At 40.7% G+C, this 16,991-nt stretch overlaps 1 protein-coding gene across 10 annotated transcripts in view; it reads left to right on the top strand.

The window, feature by feature from the left end:
- Window positions 1–16,991, top strand: part of TCEANC2 (transcription elongation factor A N-terminal and central domain containing 2) — a 68,686-nt gene that overhangs the window by 2,423 nt on the left and 49,272 nt on the right. For all 10 annotated transcript variants that reach the window (XR_007154926.1, XR_007154928.1, XR_007154925.1 and 7 more), the window contains exon 3: window positions 8,429–8,570. Coding sequence is in view for 2 of the 10 variants with exons in the window: in XM_047871923.1 (XP_047727879.1) it covers window positions 8,429–8,570 (142 nt within the window). In the remaining 8 variants the exon portion in view is untranslated. The remainder of the gene's footprint in view (window positions 1–8,428; window positions 8,571–16,991) is intronic.

The following is a 16,991-nucleotide window of genomic DNA, read 5'->3' as shown; positions in this document are numbered from 1 at the left end:
ACATACAAACACCCAGATTCTAATATACCTCCACCTGCCCCTTCTCCTCTCTGTGTCCCCACTTGGGCCTCAGTTGAGAGTCCCTGTGTGTGAAGATGAGACTATGTCATGTGACGATGGAATCAGAATAAATAATAAGTGTGTATGGGGAATAACTTTCCCCTTCAATGCAGTAGCTTTTCTCTCAAACCTGTTCTTTATTCTCTTGTTTTTACTTTTAAATCCATATGCCAAGAAACTGGGACTAGAAACGTGGAAGCCATCCTTAACTCTTTCCTCTCTTGTATCTAATTTCCAATTCTGCCTCCTAAAAGTCCTTCTCGTCTCTACATCTCCAACTTTAAATTTAAAAATCCCTCATCTAGAGCAGTGCCATGGTCTGTTAACTTGTCTCCCTGCCTTTGGCATTCTCTTTCATTCTCCCCTTCACACTGAAGCCAGAGAAATCAGTCTTAAAAAAAAAGAAAATCTGTCAGGTGACTTCCCTGCCTAACCCTTCAGCTGTTTCTCATTACCTGTCAATGAAGACATTTCTTTACTTGGCACCCAAGGCCCTCTGTGACCTGGCATCTGCCTGCTTCATCCCCTGCTGCTCTCCTTGTTTACATTCTATCCGGTGCCAACCACTCAATTTTCCAAAGATGGTGTGCTGTTTCTTACCTCTGTACCTTTGCATATGCTGTCCTGTTTGGCTGGAACGGCCTTACGTTCTTGTCCTGGAGGCAATATAGTATGGTAATTAAGAACACAGACTCTGGGGGCACCTGGGTGGCTCAGTTGGTTAAGCAGTTGAGCTTCTGACTCTTGATTTTGGCTCCGTCGTGATCTCTAGGTTTGTGGGATCGAGCCCTGCATCAGGCTCTGCACTGATGTCATGGAACCTGCTTGGGATTCTGTCTCCCTCTCTCTCTCACCCTGCCCCACACATGCACACACTCTCTCTCACAAAATAAACATTTAGAAAAAAAAAAAAAAAAAAGAACAAAGTTTAAATCCCAGCCATGCCACTTACTGTTTGCATGACCTTGGGCGAGTCATTTAATCTCTCTGTGTCTTTCTTCATAAAGTGGGATTAATGAACTATCTATTTTATAAGGTAGTTTTGAAGTTTGAGTGAGCCAATATATGTAAAGTGCTTGGAACCGAGATCGGCACATAATAAGTACTTGTGCAAGTGTTTGCTGTTATCATCAATTTATGACCTCCAGTTTATTCACTATGACCTAGTTCAAGAGTCTCCTCTACTACGAGGCCTTTCCTGACCACCCTTCTGTCTCCCAGACAGAAAGCCAATCTAATCACTCCGTTCTCTAAGCCATCCCTGTATCTTAAACATGACCCTGTCACTGCACTCCTTTGTGCTATATTGTGTCTTTTTTAATACTGTATCCTACTGTACTCTGAGCTTCTTGAAAGACTGTGTCTGACTGATTTTTGCGTCCCTGGTACCTGGCACAGGGCTTGGTACATAGAAGATCACTGTGTATTTTTCTGAATGATCAAATGAACTAAAACACTAAAAGCCTTGGCATTGTGTATGAGACCCTGTTCTGCCCCAGTGAGCCTTCTCATCTCATCCCCTATGGCTCCCCATTCCCAGGAATGCATTCCAGCCACACCCCGTTCTTTGCTGTTCTCTGTATAAACTAGTTTCTTTCATGTCTCCAGTGATTTGACTTGATGCTGGTCCCTTTTCCTGGCAAACTTTTTTTTCTTTCTTTCTTTCTTTCTTTCTTTCTTTCTTTCTTTGTTCTTCTTCTTTTTTTTTTTTTTTTTATGGAGACAATGCTACTCATTGGTGAACCCACTCAAGTGCGACTTTCCTTGTGAATCCTAGATTATAAGTTTCATGAGTACAGGGACCTTGGGTATTTTATTTACCTCCTGTCACAGTGCTTGGCATATATTAAATGGTTAAATAAGTGAGTGTTGAAGTGCTTTCTGAGTCCTTTGGAGGGAATTAGTCCTTCCCTCTTCAATACTGTCTCAGCACTTTCTTCGAATATCCTCATAGCACGTACCTTACTGTTGTGATGATCAGATTACCTGTACTTTTCCCCAGTCTACTATGAATTCCTGAGCACTGAGACCACAGTGTCTTATTATGTTCTGATTCTGCTCCAAGACCTAACACAGTGCCTGCATGTAAAAATTTATTGACTAAATAATAATCATTCTTATTTGGGGATGCCCTTGCAGGGTCTGTATAGTAAACTATTTAACAAATATTATTACAAAACAACTTCAAGCCCAGCACTATGCTACATACTCCAGGGAACATAGAAGAAATTAAAAACTTTTTTCTAAATGTTTATTTATTTATTTAAAATATTTTTTTAAATGTTTATTTATTTTTGAGACAGAGAGAGACAGAGCATGAACAGGGGAGGGTCAGAGAGAGAGGGAGACACAGAATCTGAAGCAGGCTCCAGGCTCTGAGCTGTCAGCACAGAGCCCGACGCGGGGCTCGAACTCACGGACTGTGAGATCATGACCTGAGCCGAAGTCGGACGCTTAACCGACTGAGCCACCCAGGTGCCCCAATGTTTATTTATTTTTAAGAGAGAGAGAGAGAGAGAGAGACAGAGCACAAGCAGGGGGGAGGGGAAGAGAGAGAGAGAGGGAGACACAGGATCTGGAGCAGGCTCCCAGCTGTCATCACAGAGCCTGATGCAGGGCTCGAACTCAAATCGTGAGATCATGACCTGAGCTGAAGTGGGATGCTTAACCGACTGAGCCACCCAGGTGCCCCCATAAAAGAAACTTAAGATGAAAGTATGAACCCTCATGGGACTTCCTATTGGAGGATCATATTATAAGAAATTAATAAGTAATGATAGAAAATCATACGTGATCCATTACAAAACTGTTGTTTAGACAGTAAAGGTTAAGAGATAAGAGGAGAGAGTTCAGTGTCTGTTTTAGTGCTCAGAGCACCTTAAAGATTTGAAAAGATTTGGCGAGGTAGAGGGAAGTAGTGACGTATAACCACTTAATAATAAGTAGTACTTGCTGCTCTCTTCCCTTTGTCCGCGCACACATGCTTACTTTATGTATACACAATGACAAACTAAAAACAAGTTGAGTTAAATTTGTATTTTAAAGAGATCTACTCTGCCAAGTAACTTATTCCCACATACCAGTGTCACATTTAAATGCCAAGAATCTGCTGAATGTTCAAGCCTCAGTTTCCTCATCAGTAACATTAGAAATAACTATAACCTGCAGGGTTGTTATGAGAGCTAAATAGATAAATACATATTGAAAGGGCTAAGCATTGTGCATGTCATATAGTAAAACTGATCAGTAATGTTCTCTTTTCATGTGTGGAAAAGGAGGGGCTTGTGTGGTAACACTAGAGCTGGGAACAGTGATGATGATAGCGATGGTCATGATTACAGCTAACATTGAGCCCGTTTCTCTGGGCCAGGAATTGTGCAGAGTGCTTTACATATATTAACTCTTTAACCTCTGATAACAGCTCTGTGAAATGGATGCTTTTATCATTTATATTTTACAGATGAATCTAAGCCACAGAGAGATTAAGTAGCTTGCTCAAAGTCATGCAGCTCTAAGTGGCAGAGCTGGGATTTGACCTAGACAGTCTGGTTCCACTGTCTGCCCCCTACAGGGTGAACTAAGAAAGTGGAGGTTTCTGAATGTCAAGCAGAAGAGGTATAAAAATCTTGGATATTGGGACCATTGTACTTCTGTTATCGGTATATTACAAGTAATTTTGCCATAGCCTTATCACATTCAGTAGAAGTGATACCCAATAGAGCGTGTGTAATATACATTTGAATGGTAGAGGTTAATTTGGTTAATCTCTTCTTACTTCCTGAAGGGAAAGTGATTTCCTCTATTGGTTGCAATAGGAGATTTTTTTTAATTATTATTAAAAGATTCAAGAATATGTGAATTCTTTTAGGTTCAGCACTTTAGAATGTTCTGTAAACCTTTCCTCCTTCTGTAGGATGGAGCAGCCAATAGATTGTCCCCTGCCCCCTCTGGTGGGATGGTTTCCATGTTATTGCTTATGAGTGAATCATTTTCCCTAATTGGTTTTGTCAAACCTGATGTTTCAGCCATCCACAACTATAAGACCAGATGGTATAGGAGAGAGCACGTCTTTCTGGTGATAACCTTTCCACTGCTCATTGTAGCTTCCCCTTTGATACTTTGTGTCCACTTCCCTTGTTCCTCTAAATAATTCAGATAATAACTTGAAATTTCTCTTTCGAGACCCATATTTGGACAGAAATAAGGAACATTCTTGGATATATGTGGAATTCTGTTCTGGAATTGACTGCAGATTTTTCTATTTCTGAGCTAAAATTTCGGATCTGAAAACTATACTGGATTTAGTCCTCGAGGGTAGAGATGACTTGTTCAATAATACCTAGTGTGGCAGGGAATAGAGAGACAAATAAATTGTCCCAACCCTCAAATTGCTTAGTCAGTGGTGAAGACAGCCTTATAAATAAGTATGTGCATAAAATGCAGATACAGTGGTAGGAATGTGTCCAGATTACAAAGGACTTAAAAGGGAGTGTGGTCAAATTTGGTAGGAGAGAGTCAGGAAAGGCCTCATAGAAGACGGGATGCTCGAAAGGAGTCTTAAAATGTAAGTAGGTGTTTATCATATGGTTGAGGCAAAAAAAAGAGCATCCCAGGCAGAGGGTGTGAAACACTGCAATTCATTTAGGCAGCTTCAGATAGTTTGCTATGTAGCTGGAGCAAATTATGAAGCTGCAAAGGATGTCAGGAGCCAAGTCATGTAAGGCCTTTTATGCCATGCTAGAGTTTGGGCTTCTGTAGTTCCATATACTAGAATGATCTCATGTGGAATCCCTAACCTCATTCTAACCATGTAGAAATGCTAGATAAAAAGTCTCTAATACAGAGCTGAGCTTGAAAGCAAGAACGAGAAATCTTCAGATGCCAGAAAGAGAGAGGAAATTCAAACCCTAAGCTTTAAGTGGGGGCTGAAGCTGAACAGTTTTATGAAACTAGATACAATGTTTGGGGTGTGAAGTTTTAGGGCCAGTGTGGGGCCTAAGGCCTCAGGCTAATAATTCCCACTTCAAGCTGGGAGCCAAAACAGGTCTACCATGTTTGTGAAAAATGAACTAGAAAAATTCCATCCACTAGTCCAAGGCAATAGCATGAAAATGATGATCTTCTCAGGGGTTTTGGATGGAAAAAGAATTGACTATAATAAATTAGAACCCCATACTTACTACTATGCGTGGTTTTAAATTTACACTCTTAGCAAAGCAGGAAAAAAGTGAACATAACTGGCATAGATCAGAGAAATCCAGAGGCTTTGGCCAAGGCAAATGTGAGATTTCCTGTTAAAACGCCTCACACCCTAGGACACCAGATTCCCATGGAAATAGTCTCCATTAAAGATGAACTTATGGTCAAAATTACCCAGAGGGAGAAGGAGATAGAGATAGAGATAAATAATAGCCTTTCTACCCCAAGAAGTGGCAATAAGAGCACAACCTGAAAGAGATCTTAAATATGTGAATTTTATAAAGAAAAGATGAGATACTGTAAGAAAAAAACAAAAGACTATGAAAAGAAATTGGGCAGATTTTGAGGAAAATATTAAGTTGTCCGATGAAAAGATTATTCCTTGATGGAGACATGGAACAGGTTAAAAGTAGACAAGCCATAGCTACAGAGAGAAATAGTGGATTGGAAACTTGAGGCGAGGAAATCACTTAGAATTCATTCCAGAGAAATAGAGAAAAATATGAAAGAACAGTTAAGGTACACGAAAAGATAGACAAGTCATTTATATTTCTAGTAGGGATTTCTGAAGCCGAAGCTTGTGAGGAGGATACTGATACAGATTTCATAGAGCATATGTCTTAAAAAGTATAATAACGAACACTATAATGATAGAAATAGAATGTATAATTTGCCAACCGTAAAGAAAAGATCAAAGAAAACTCAAGCTGTTAGCATCAAAGATAAGAAAGGAAAAGTAAAAGAAGCAAAGAGGAAGTATATCCAGTTATATCAGTAATCATAATAAATGCGAGTGGCTTAACCATGCCTGTTAAAAGATAGAGATTCTCAGATTGGATGGGGAATGGGGGCAAAATAAAGCAACCATAGGCTATTTAAAGCATAATGACCCAGAAAAGTTAAAAGGCAAGGGATGGAAGACGGTATTGAATATGTCACAGGCAGGAGTTCATCCTAGCAGTGTTTACAACAGGAAGAATGTTGGGTGGGGTGACCCTAAATATCCATTAGGGGAATAGATTTTAAAATTCTGAGACATTTGTGTGTAAAAATAATGGAATACTATCCATTACTATTAAGTGGATCAACTGGGTTTATGTATATGAGTATGAGTGAATGGAGAAAATATATTGAGTGAAAAAAAGCCTTTTGCAGAATGATACGATATTTATACTTTACATCTTCTTCCTATTGAAAATATCCCCTTAACTGGCTTCATTTCTTTATTTTGCATACCATATACCACTGACAGTATTGTTTTGTATTGTAGCAGATCATAACAAAAAACTTGTCTCCCTTCTGGCTAAAGCACCCCAAGGCTGAGAACAAAGCAAAGTGTTCCCAGATGAGATTCTAGACTATGAAGAAATTGTGAAGGCGGTACATGAAGACCAGTTTCGGAATCCCGAACCCATCACCTACTCTAGGCCATAAAGAAGGTTGAAATTAAAAGAAGAGAGGAGAGTTCCCATGGATATAGTGGGAGGGCTGTGATATTTTCACTTGGAGAACTTGACCTCTGTACCTGGATCTGGTGGACACAGAGACCAGATCTGTGCCTGGGAAAGACTAAAAACAGAGAGTGGCTGAATGGGAAGGCTGTTAACCCTTAGAATTCTTCAGGGCAAAGATGAGGATATAGCAGAAAAAATGCGAGCTGGCCTGGAGTTGATTTAAAGGGGTTAAGTTCACAAGGATCATTGGAAGGTCAGTGGGACCCCCACAGAGAGTGTGTGTAAAGTGGTTTGCCGAAAACTGGGAGCTTGCGGGGAGTTGGAAGTGGCTGGCTAGAAGAGGCATTGCCAACACCACAGGGATGGCAAGTGAGGTCTCCACAATGGGGGCTCTCCGAGGAACCACAGAAACACCTCAAAAGAAAAAAGAGTCTGCTTTCCGAATCTGCCAAGTCTAGAGAGCACACTAAAACCGGACTAGTGTAGTATCACAAAAGAGGAGAAGGCTTTTCGTGTCCCTTACCTCTCCTCCTTTTCCCAGCTTCAAACCTGGAAGGGTCAGAGGCCAAAGCAAACAAGCAGATGGGGGAAGGGGAAGCAAAATGGGGAGAGGAGTCAGACCTCTCCCACCATGGGCTGCTAGGTTGGAAGCAGACCCCAGCCAGGGAAGGAAATTGAGATTTTGTTGTTGTTGCTTTTTATTGAACTATAACCTGTATATAGAAAAGTGAACAAATCATGAATGTGCATCTTGACAGATTTTCACAAAGTGAACACACCTGTGTCACCAGTATCCAGATCAAGAAACAGAACATTACCAGAATCCCAGAAGCCCTCTGTGCCCCCTTCCTTTCCCTAATTGGGCCTACCTCCCCGGGGAAATAACCATCCAAGACAGTATTTTTTTTGTAATTATGAAAGCAACTTTATTATTTTGTCTTTCAGTTTAATTTTTTTAATTCTTAGCTGAAATAACTTCAGAACTACGAAAAAGTTGCAGCAGAGTGCAAGGAACTTCCTCATCCCCTTCACCCAGATTCCTTAAGTGTTCATATTTTACACCAAATGGAGAGATGCATATCAACTTGAAGGTGGTGATTTCTCTTAGAAACAGGAGAGAAATGAGTTTAGTGAAGGGTGTAAGGAGACAAACTTTAGAATGTTTTGTTATTTTATGGGAAATGGCAAAATGTTAACTTTTTTCAGTTATAAATAGTTACTCTGTACCTTATTATGTGTTTCAGAGTTTTAAAAACTTTTCAAACAAGAGACTTTGACTTTTATCATCTAGGAAGTGGGGAGCTGTTGAAGTATGCTTTTTATTGTTGAAATAAATATGCCTTTATGGCTTCTTTGCTTTCTGTCCTTGCCTGTGAATGAAGACACTTAAGTGAGCTATAAGGTTGATTCACCTTAGTATCATTTTTCTTTTCTTCTCATCCTTATTGCCTCTCTCTGCTAAGTGCCCAGCAGTGTCTGACATGGTTAGATTAAAACTTGCACTTTTCCTAATAGATGTAACTCTCTTCCTGATTTGCAGTAAGCGGGACCTGCTTTTAAGCAATTACCCATCATTTGGGGCCATCATGTACTGTGCTTTGGTTCAGGTCATAATCAATAATTCATATGTCAATAGGAGCCCCATTAACTCAGGTGAAGGCAGATGTTTTTCTAATGAAAATGTTCCATTTCCAAATGACTTTTCTTTTTCCCAGAGAGTTGTGGTTATAGAAGACATAAAAAGGTGGAAAACTACGTTGGAGCTTCCTGGTCAGACCAGAGAGAATCTAGTTGAAGCTTTACGAGAATTAAAGAAGAAAATACCCTCCAGGGAAGTGTTAAAATCAACAAGGATAGGTATGTTCTTCTGAATTTTATGAAAAGTACTTATATTTTGTCTCTTCTTCCTCTCCTCCCTGCCTCAAACATTAAGTTATCTATCATATCAGTGCCTCTCAGACTGTCCGTGGTGAAGGACCATTGTTTAAAAAATTCTCCATTGGTTGCAGACCAATACTTCTATAACACATAATAAAAATTTCCAGAAAAATAAAATTAAAATATACAAAATACAAGCCCCACTTCTTCTTCTTCTTCCTTTTTTTTTTTTTTTTTTTTTTTTTTTAGATTCAACGGATACAGAATTACTCTGTCAAATTGCTATTAAAGTTTCTTAATGCATACTTCAGTTTCTGTACTTACCTCATAGACTGGTAACCAGCAGTGATCTAGGGATAACATTTTGAGCGCGTTTGATGCAAGGTGTGTAGAAATGAATGAGACATGGTTCGTCACCTCAAGGAACTTGAGGTTTGGTAGGAGAAACAAGCGTATAGGCAATGAGGAGCAGAAAATATTATAGGTTATAAATAAAAACATATGAAGAGTATCCTGGATATCATTGTACTCTGTACAAGGTACCTGCTGGCACAAAGGACAGAGCAGTCACCTACATCTGGGGAATTCAGAAAAGATTTCATAGAAGAGATGACATTTCCGCTAAATCTTGACAGTTAAATCTTAGCTTTTCTGTCTTGAGCAGAAATAACTTGCAGAGTGTGGTTTGTAAAAACAAAATGATGGCAACATTTGCTGCGACATCCTTTATTACAGCATTGAGATGTTTAAAAGGTAAGTCAGGGACTACGTTGAATTGCCATTTTAGTACACTACACAACTGTGAATAATATGTAAGGGAGGGCCAACATGTGTTCCTCAAGCTGCTCCCAGCTCCCTAGGGAGTCCAGGGTAGTCATTCACAGCTGCTGTTCTTGCCCTCGCCAGTGCAACCAATGCCTTCTCTGCCTCCCCTTGACCTCTTGTTCATGGGAAGCAAAAGAGAGAGCAGCTTCAGACTGGCGCTAACAGCTGGCAAGAGCTGTGTGGAATCCCCCAGAGGGCCCCCCAAGAGTCTCGAGAGTTGCACCCCTGTAATATAAACCAGAATCTGAGAAAATTAGATGCTTAAAGAACATAAAACCCCATCATTACAGCCAAGGAGATTCTCCCATCTGCTGCTGGATTTTCTCTTTATAAGTCGTGGTCACTAGAGGGCAATAAGACCATTCATATGAGCCGATAAGGTATTTCCACCAGTAGAGGGTACTAGTGATTAATATTTTGTGACATGTATGTATGTACATGTGTATGTGTATGTTCATATTTAGGCACACACCACAAATGCCATTTCTGCTCAGATCATAAATATCAACGGAATAGGCTGGAATTGTCCCACACACACAGAACAGATGATCATTTAAAAATATATATTTCTGTTTATGGGGTGCCTGGCTGGATCAGTCAGTAGAGCAGGTGACTCTTGATCTTAGGGTTGTGAGTTCAAGCCCCACATTGGGCACAGAGATCAATTAAAAAAAAATGATTTGTCCTTTGAGTACAATTGCGAGTGTGCTTTTAAGAATGGATGTGTCTGATGTTCATAGATTTCAATTCAAGGATCATAATGAAACCATAACAAGGAGGCTTAACTTAGGAGGAGCTGGAAATTATCCAACTTTTGATTCCTGACCTTACCCTAAGCCCTCCCTAAACCTGAGGTTGTATGGAATATAGGGGTTTCTTGGTTCCTTTGTAGTTACTTCAGTTACTAGGCTGAAGATTCATTTGGATCATTGCCTTGAAAATGTCTCCATTCTTCTACCTTTAGCCTCCTGCCTGTCCATATCCTGTGGGCTAAAAGGGACAAATATTTACTGACTACTTTGTGCTAGGAACTGCGCTGGCGTAATAATAAAGGAGACAGATATTGTCCTCTCCTTTTTGGATCCTGCAGTCTAATGGAAGGACAGACGGTTTAATAAGAGTTTATCATACAGTGTGATGAGTGCTCTGATGATGGGTAGAAGCTAGCCAAAGGAGTATATGCATTGGGAGTAGAGAAGAAGGTGTTGAAGAATGTGTTAGATAGTGGGTAACATGTGCGCTTTACAGAGGACTGGAGGGGGGAGAGAACATGATGCATTCCAGAAACTAAAAGTTTGGTGTGTGTGAAATGTAATAAACGGGAAAGTGTGGCAAGAAATGAAACTGGAGAGGCAGTCTGGACCAGATGGAAGAGGCTCTTTGTAAGCCTGTTCGGTCTTAGTGTGTGTATTAGTTGTCTATCCCTGTGTAAAAATCACCCCCAAATTTAGCAGCTTAAGCTTTTGTTATCTCACATAGTTTTTCTGAGGGTCAGGAATCTGGAAGCTGCTTATTTGGGTGGTTTTGGCTCACGGTCTCTTAAGAGGTTGCAGTCAAGCTGTTGGCTGGGGCTGCAGTCATCTGAAAGTTTCACCAGGGCTTGAGGATCTCACGATGGCTCATTCACTGAACTGCTGGCAGGAGGCCTCAGTTCCTCATCACATGGGCCTCTTCTTATGGCTGCTTATGACACGGCAGCTGACTTACCCAGAACAAGAGACCCAAGAGAGAACAACCAAGATGGATGCCACAGCATGTTTCGTTACCTAATCTTGGAAGTGACAAGGTATCGCTTCTGTCACCGAGACCAACCCAGGTAAACTTTGGGAGGCAACTGCATACAGGTTATGAACACCAAGAGGTAAGGATCTTTGGAGGCTATTAGTAGATTGGCTACCACAATATGTATTTCTTTTTTTTTTTTTTTTTATGTTTGTTTATTTTTGAGAGAGAGAAAGTGCAAGCAGGGGAGGGGCAGAGAGAAATGGGGACAGAGTATCTAAAGTGGGCTCTGTTAACAACAGAGAGCCCAGTGTGGGGCTCAGACTCATGAACCATGAGATGACCTGAGCTGAAGTTGGATGCTCAACCAACTGAGCCACCCAGACGCCCCCAAAGTGCTTCTCTTTCATTATTCCTTCATTTTTGGATTCTACAATTAGAAGTATGTTTAGACCTTTTATTTTCCATACCCCTTAGCTTGTCTGTCATAACCCTATCTCCTTATCCCATAGAATTCCAGTAAATTTCTTCAGATATATATCTTCCAAGTCATTAATTCTCTCTTCAGCTCACTCTAATCAGCTGTTGAACCCATTCACTGAGTTTTTTGTTTCAAAAACTGTTTTACATTTTTATAAAATTTCCCCCCAATCTGTCTCTTTTAAATATTGTTTGTATATCCTTGTGATAGTGCCTTTGATTTCTTTAAATATTAATGTATGGTTCTTCTGTATACTTCATCTGACTATTCTAATATTTATAGTCCTTGGGGGTTTAAATCTTTGTTTCTTCTAAGTCTTATGGTGCTTGCCTTTCCATGTGCTCGTTGATGTTTAATTGTGAGCTCATTCTTTTCTTTTAATCCTTGGAAATTCTGTGGGGTTAAGTTGGAGCTTATCTCTAGAGGGGATTTACTTTTTTTTTTTTCCTTTCTGCCAGTAGTCAAGGACCACTTCTTACCTGGAATACTTTAGCACACCTTGCAAAGATCCCAGCCCAGTATCAGAGTCCAACTAACCGGTTAACTCTCCCACTTCACCATGGGCCCGAAGCTAAGTATTTTAGTAACATCGCTGTTGACATCACCCCTTAGGATAACCCTACTTCTTTAGCCTCTGTCTACTTTTTTTGAGGGAATGAAGTGACTTTTGTCCAGAATTTATCTAGTATATTGCAGTGCAAGGGTAGCTTTAGTCCATCGTAAAGCCTGAGTTCTTAAGGATAAAAAGTGGTTGCATCGAAGTGTTTTGAATGGAGGAGTGACATATTCAGATTTGCGTTTTAGGGAAATCTGTCTACCAGAAGAGTGTTGGAGAAAAGCAAACCTAGAGGCAGGGAGGCCAGTTAAGATGCAATTGAAATGTCTGGGTGAGAAATGAGAGTGACCTGGATCGGATAGTCATTGTGGGTATGGAGGAGTTTGGTTGGAATCAAGAGATTAAAATCCGAAGGATGTAGACATTGATTGGATGTTGGGAATGAAGATAAAAGAATGAAGGTTGAGGCCCAGACTTCTCATATGGGCAAATTGGTGGATGGCAGTACCACTTATTACCATAGAGATGGGGGGAATAACAAGTTCCATTTTAGACTTACTGTATTTGATATACTGTGGGGCATCCAAGAGGAAATGTCCAACAAGATGTTGGATGTACAAGGCTGAAGCTAAGGGGAGACTATAAATATACACTTGAGAGTCATCATCAGCATATAGCTAGAAACTGAGGCAACCAATAATAAGCTTGCCCGGGGAGAGTATATAAGAAAAGCTAAGAGCCAAGTCCAAAATCCTGAGGCACACCAGTATTTAAGAGACTTGGAGAAGGAAACTGAGAAGGTGTGACCAGGAAAACAGGAGGGAATGCTGTCATGCAGTGGGAAGGAGTGGGCATTTGCTGGATTTGCTGGGGGGGGGGGGGGGGAGTGTCAGTACGTCCATTGTTGTCAAAGGGCCAAATAAGCTAAATCTAAAAATTGCATGTTAGATTTTGCAAAGTAAGGTCATTAACAGTTTTGATGAAAACAGCTTCAAAGGCAAGGTTAGGAGCAGAAACGGGAAGAGTAAGGAAGAAGTAAGGAAATGAAACCGGCCCTTTAAAAAATTTTTGTATTGAAAGGAAAGAGAGGCAGCAGTATCAGAAAAGAAATGTGGGATGGAAGAAAGTTCTGACTTTTGGAACAGGAGAGAAGCCAGCCTGCGGAGTGACAGGTTCATAGAGGGAACCTGGTCTGGGCGAACGGACTGGACTTAGCAGGGACTGACTGTGGAAGTGACAGGGAATGAGGATGCCAACATGCCTTTCGCTTTGTTGCCCTCTCCTCCAGCGCATTCTGTCTGCCCTCAGACACACTCAGATCTTCCCCTTTAACTGTCTGCTGCGTCTTCCAGGCACCTGTTTCTCTTTTATAGCCAAATTCCTTTAAAAATGATTGATACGCATTCACAACTCCCATTCCCGCCCCTCCCATTCCTTCATTAAACCCTTTCCATCCTGGCTTCTCCTACACCACTGTTCTTTCCTCACAGGACACGAGTGATTTCTTTCTACCCAGATCCAATACTCTTGTCTCATTTCTCATCTTCCCAGAACTGTGAACTTGAGACCATTGATTACTCTCTTTTCTGTTGACATAAATGGCACTGAACCTGTTGCCCATTCTGTGTTATTTTATATGTTTATTTCTTTCATATGCCTTCTCTGACTTTATAATTAACTCATTTTTTGGCTTCTTTGTCTTTTATTTGCTAAATCGCAGCTCTGTGCCTGCAGGACCATGCTATTTTATTCACCAGTGCTTTTCAAGCATTAGTGTGGCATATAGCAGCAGCTCAGGATATGTTCATCAAATCAGTGAAAACGACAGGGTCAAGGATTCCCTCCATGGCTCTTTCTAGCTTTGTATATCCTGTTTCTTGCCCTTCTCTCTTTCTTCAGTCCTTGTCCCTTTCCCCAAACAGAAGGGACTTTAGAGTACCTACCCAAAGAACTTGTCCACTTCAGCTTAACTGAGGCCTTATTTCAGGTAATTCTTGGGCATATATATCTCCTAGCCTGATTCATTTTTGAATCTTAGACTTTTAGAAATATTCCAGTTTATATTCCTGCCATTTTCTTAAAATCTTACTAATTTAATGGGTAAAAATAGCATCTTGTTTTTCATTTGCTGCATAGAATGAAGTGTTTATAGGCACTCTCTTCTTTTCTTTGTGAATTGTATTCTTTGTTTACTGTTGAGATCTTTTAATTTTTGTTATCCATTTCTGAATTCTATAAATGTCAATGTTGTAACACTTCTAAATCCATTTAGCTACTTGAATTTGTAAAGAAGGAAACTAAGACCCAGGAAGATGAAGTGACTTATCCAGGGCCACTTAGCGAGGTTAGCACTAGCAATGCAATGAGAACCCAGGTCTCTTGGGGCAGCGTTCTTTCCTGGTTAGCAGACAGACTGTCATTGTGCCCTGGACCCCAGCCATATGTGCCTTTATTTTATTGGAGCATTTCTATGGGTTCTGCCATCTGCTCAAACTCACCTCTTTTAAGTCAGAATTTAGTGCCATTTCTTATGCACCCCAGTTGGGAGTTTTCTCCTTGTATTCCCATTTTAGTCAGCATCTCTTGGATTTTGCTCTGACGTAAACTCTCTTAGGCAGAAATGTCCAACAGACAATCGGAGATGTGGGATTGAAGTGCAGATGAGAGATTTAAGACTAAAAAGACATGTTTGGAAGTTCATCTGCCTGGAAACATTTGCTTAAAGTCACCTAAGTGGATGAATTCTCTGAGTAAAAGAACAGATTAAAGGGGTGAAGGATTGAACCTGAGCAAATGTCTGTGGAGGGGAAGTGGGAGGAGGAAGAGGAACCAGTGAAGAGGTAGAAGGAGTGTAATTAAGAAGGAGGAGGGAGAGAGCCAGGGCAGTACAGTGATGTGCAGGCCCAGGAGGAGAGTGTTTTAAGAGGCAGGAGAAATGTGTGCCCTCACTATTCTCAAGTGGTCTGGGAAGTCGAGGGCTGGCTGGACAAAAGCCTTTGGACCTAGCACTTAATTAAGGGCTCTGTGACTGGATACCTTTATTTTCGAGGAAATAAGTGGGCAAGGAGTACTGGGTAAATGTCTCGTAAGGCCGTGGAGTGAGCAAGCATGCTCCCCTTTTTTCATATTGTATACATGAATATTCTGGGGAAAGTTTTATGTCGGTCCTATTGATCGGATTTCAGAGACGTCTTACTTTCATTCACGACTGGTTAACAACAGCAAAAAACCCTGTACTTCCAAAGTATTTTCCCATCTATGATCTCATTTGATCCACTTAACAAGTGTGTGAGGGAAACGTTACGATTTTCTCCGTTTTACAAGTGGGAAACTGAAGCTTAGAGAGTTTGAAGGAACTTGCCCTAGGTCAGAAAACCAAATAATAAGTGACAAAGCTCTGATGTACTTACGCCATGTCATGCCACCTCTTGAAACCTAAAGACGCACCTTTGTCCCTGGTAAACTCTTAACTTTTCCTTCACTTGAGACCCAGATGAAACAGTCTTCTATGTGAAGCTAAAAATGTTTGTTGGATGAATAAGTGAGTTAGTGAGTGGGTGAATGAATGGGTGTGCGATTTAACTTGATAAAGGTTATGGAATAAGTTAGTGGTAAAGACCTTCCAAATGACCTTTTCTTTTCGATTTGTCCCATAGATTGCCACTGCTTCAGCAATCTTGAAGTACTTACAGATTCTGGTATTCATTTTCCATTGAATGGTGCCATGAAAAAGTGCCACAAAATTAGTGGTTGAAAACCTTGAAACACAGATTTATTTATTATCTTATAGTTTTATAGGTCAGAAGTTCAGGACAGGTCTCATTGGGTAAAATCAAGGTGTTGACAAGGCTGTCTTCCTTCCTGGATATTCTAGGGGAGAATCTGTTTCCTTGCCTTTTCTACTTTCTAGAAGCACCTGCATTCTGTGGCTCATGGTTCCCTTCCTTCATCTGTAGAGCTGGCAGTTGTGGGTCGAATTCTTACACTTACCTCTCCAACATAAGCCTTCTGTCTCTTCTACTTTTAAAGACCCATGTGAGTATACTGGGCCCACTTAGATAATTAAGGCTAATCTCCGCATCTCAGGGTCCTTAACATTAATCTCATCAAAGTCCCATTTTCCATGTGAGGTAATATATTCACAGGTTCTGAGGATTAGGGCATGGATATCCTTGGGAATCATTATTTTTCTTACCACAGCCATTAAGTTATGCCATGCTATTTCAGGTTCTATGTTCTCGTTCACTGTACTTCTCATGTGAGTCCTGTCTTCTTGAGTCATTGTCGAGACTCAAGACGAGAATTACCTCTTTTCGTGGTGTTCCCCTTTGCCAGCTGAATTGATTCCTCTGTCCTTTTGACCCCCCTGGGTTTCCCCTTCAATACTGTCTTAGGACCCTGGATCTGCCTGTAATACTTTCATATTTTGTTTTGTTTAGGTGTCTTCTCCTAGGCTTAGACCTACCTAGAGCTCCTTGAGTACAGGATAGTCTTATTCAACATTCTATCCTAGGGTCTAGCACAAGACCTGGTATATACTTTGTATTCAGTAATGTTTGCCAAATGAGCAAAAAGACTGCTTCCTGCAGGGAATTTGTCTTAACAATGTGTTGGGATGCAGAAACCCCCTACCCTTAAACCTAGGGGACTGGACTTAGATCATAAGACCAGCCAGGGGCACTGCTTGCTTTAAAACATAAACTTCATGGAGCACATAATGACTTTGCAGATCATTAACTTCCTTGATGTCGTTACTGACCAACTTGTGACCTTGGGGTAAGGTCACAGAGCCTCATATTTTTTCATCTCAGTCAGG

This window comes from Prionailurus viverrinus, chromosome C1 (assembly GCF_022837055.1).
Source record: "Prionailurus viverrinus isolate Anna chromosome C1, UM_Priviv_1.0, whole genome shotgun sequence".
NCBI classification, from domain to species: Eukaryota; Metazoa; Chordata; class Mammalia; order Carnivora; family Felidae; genus Prionailurus; species Prionailurus viverrinus.
The sequence above is the reverse complement of the archived record's forward strand: the minus strand, read 5'-3'. Positions and strand labels throughout refer to the sequence as shown.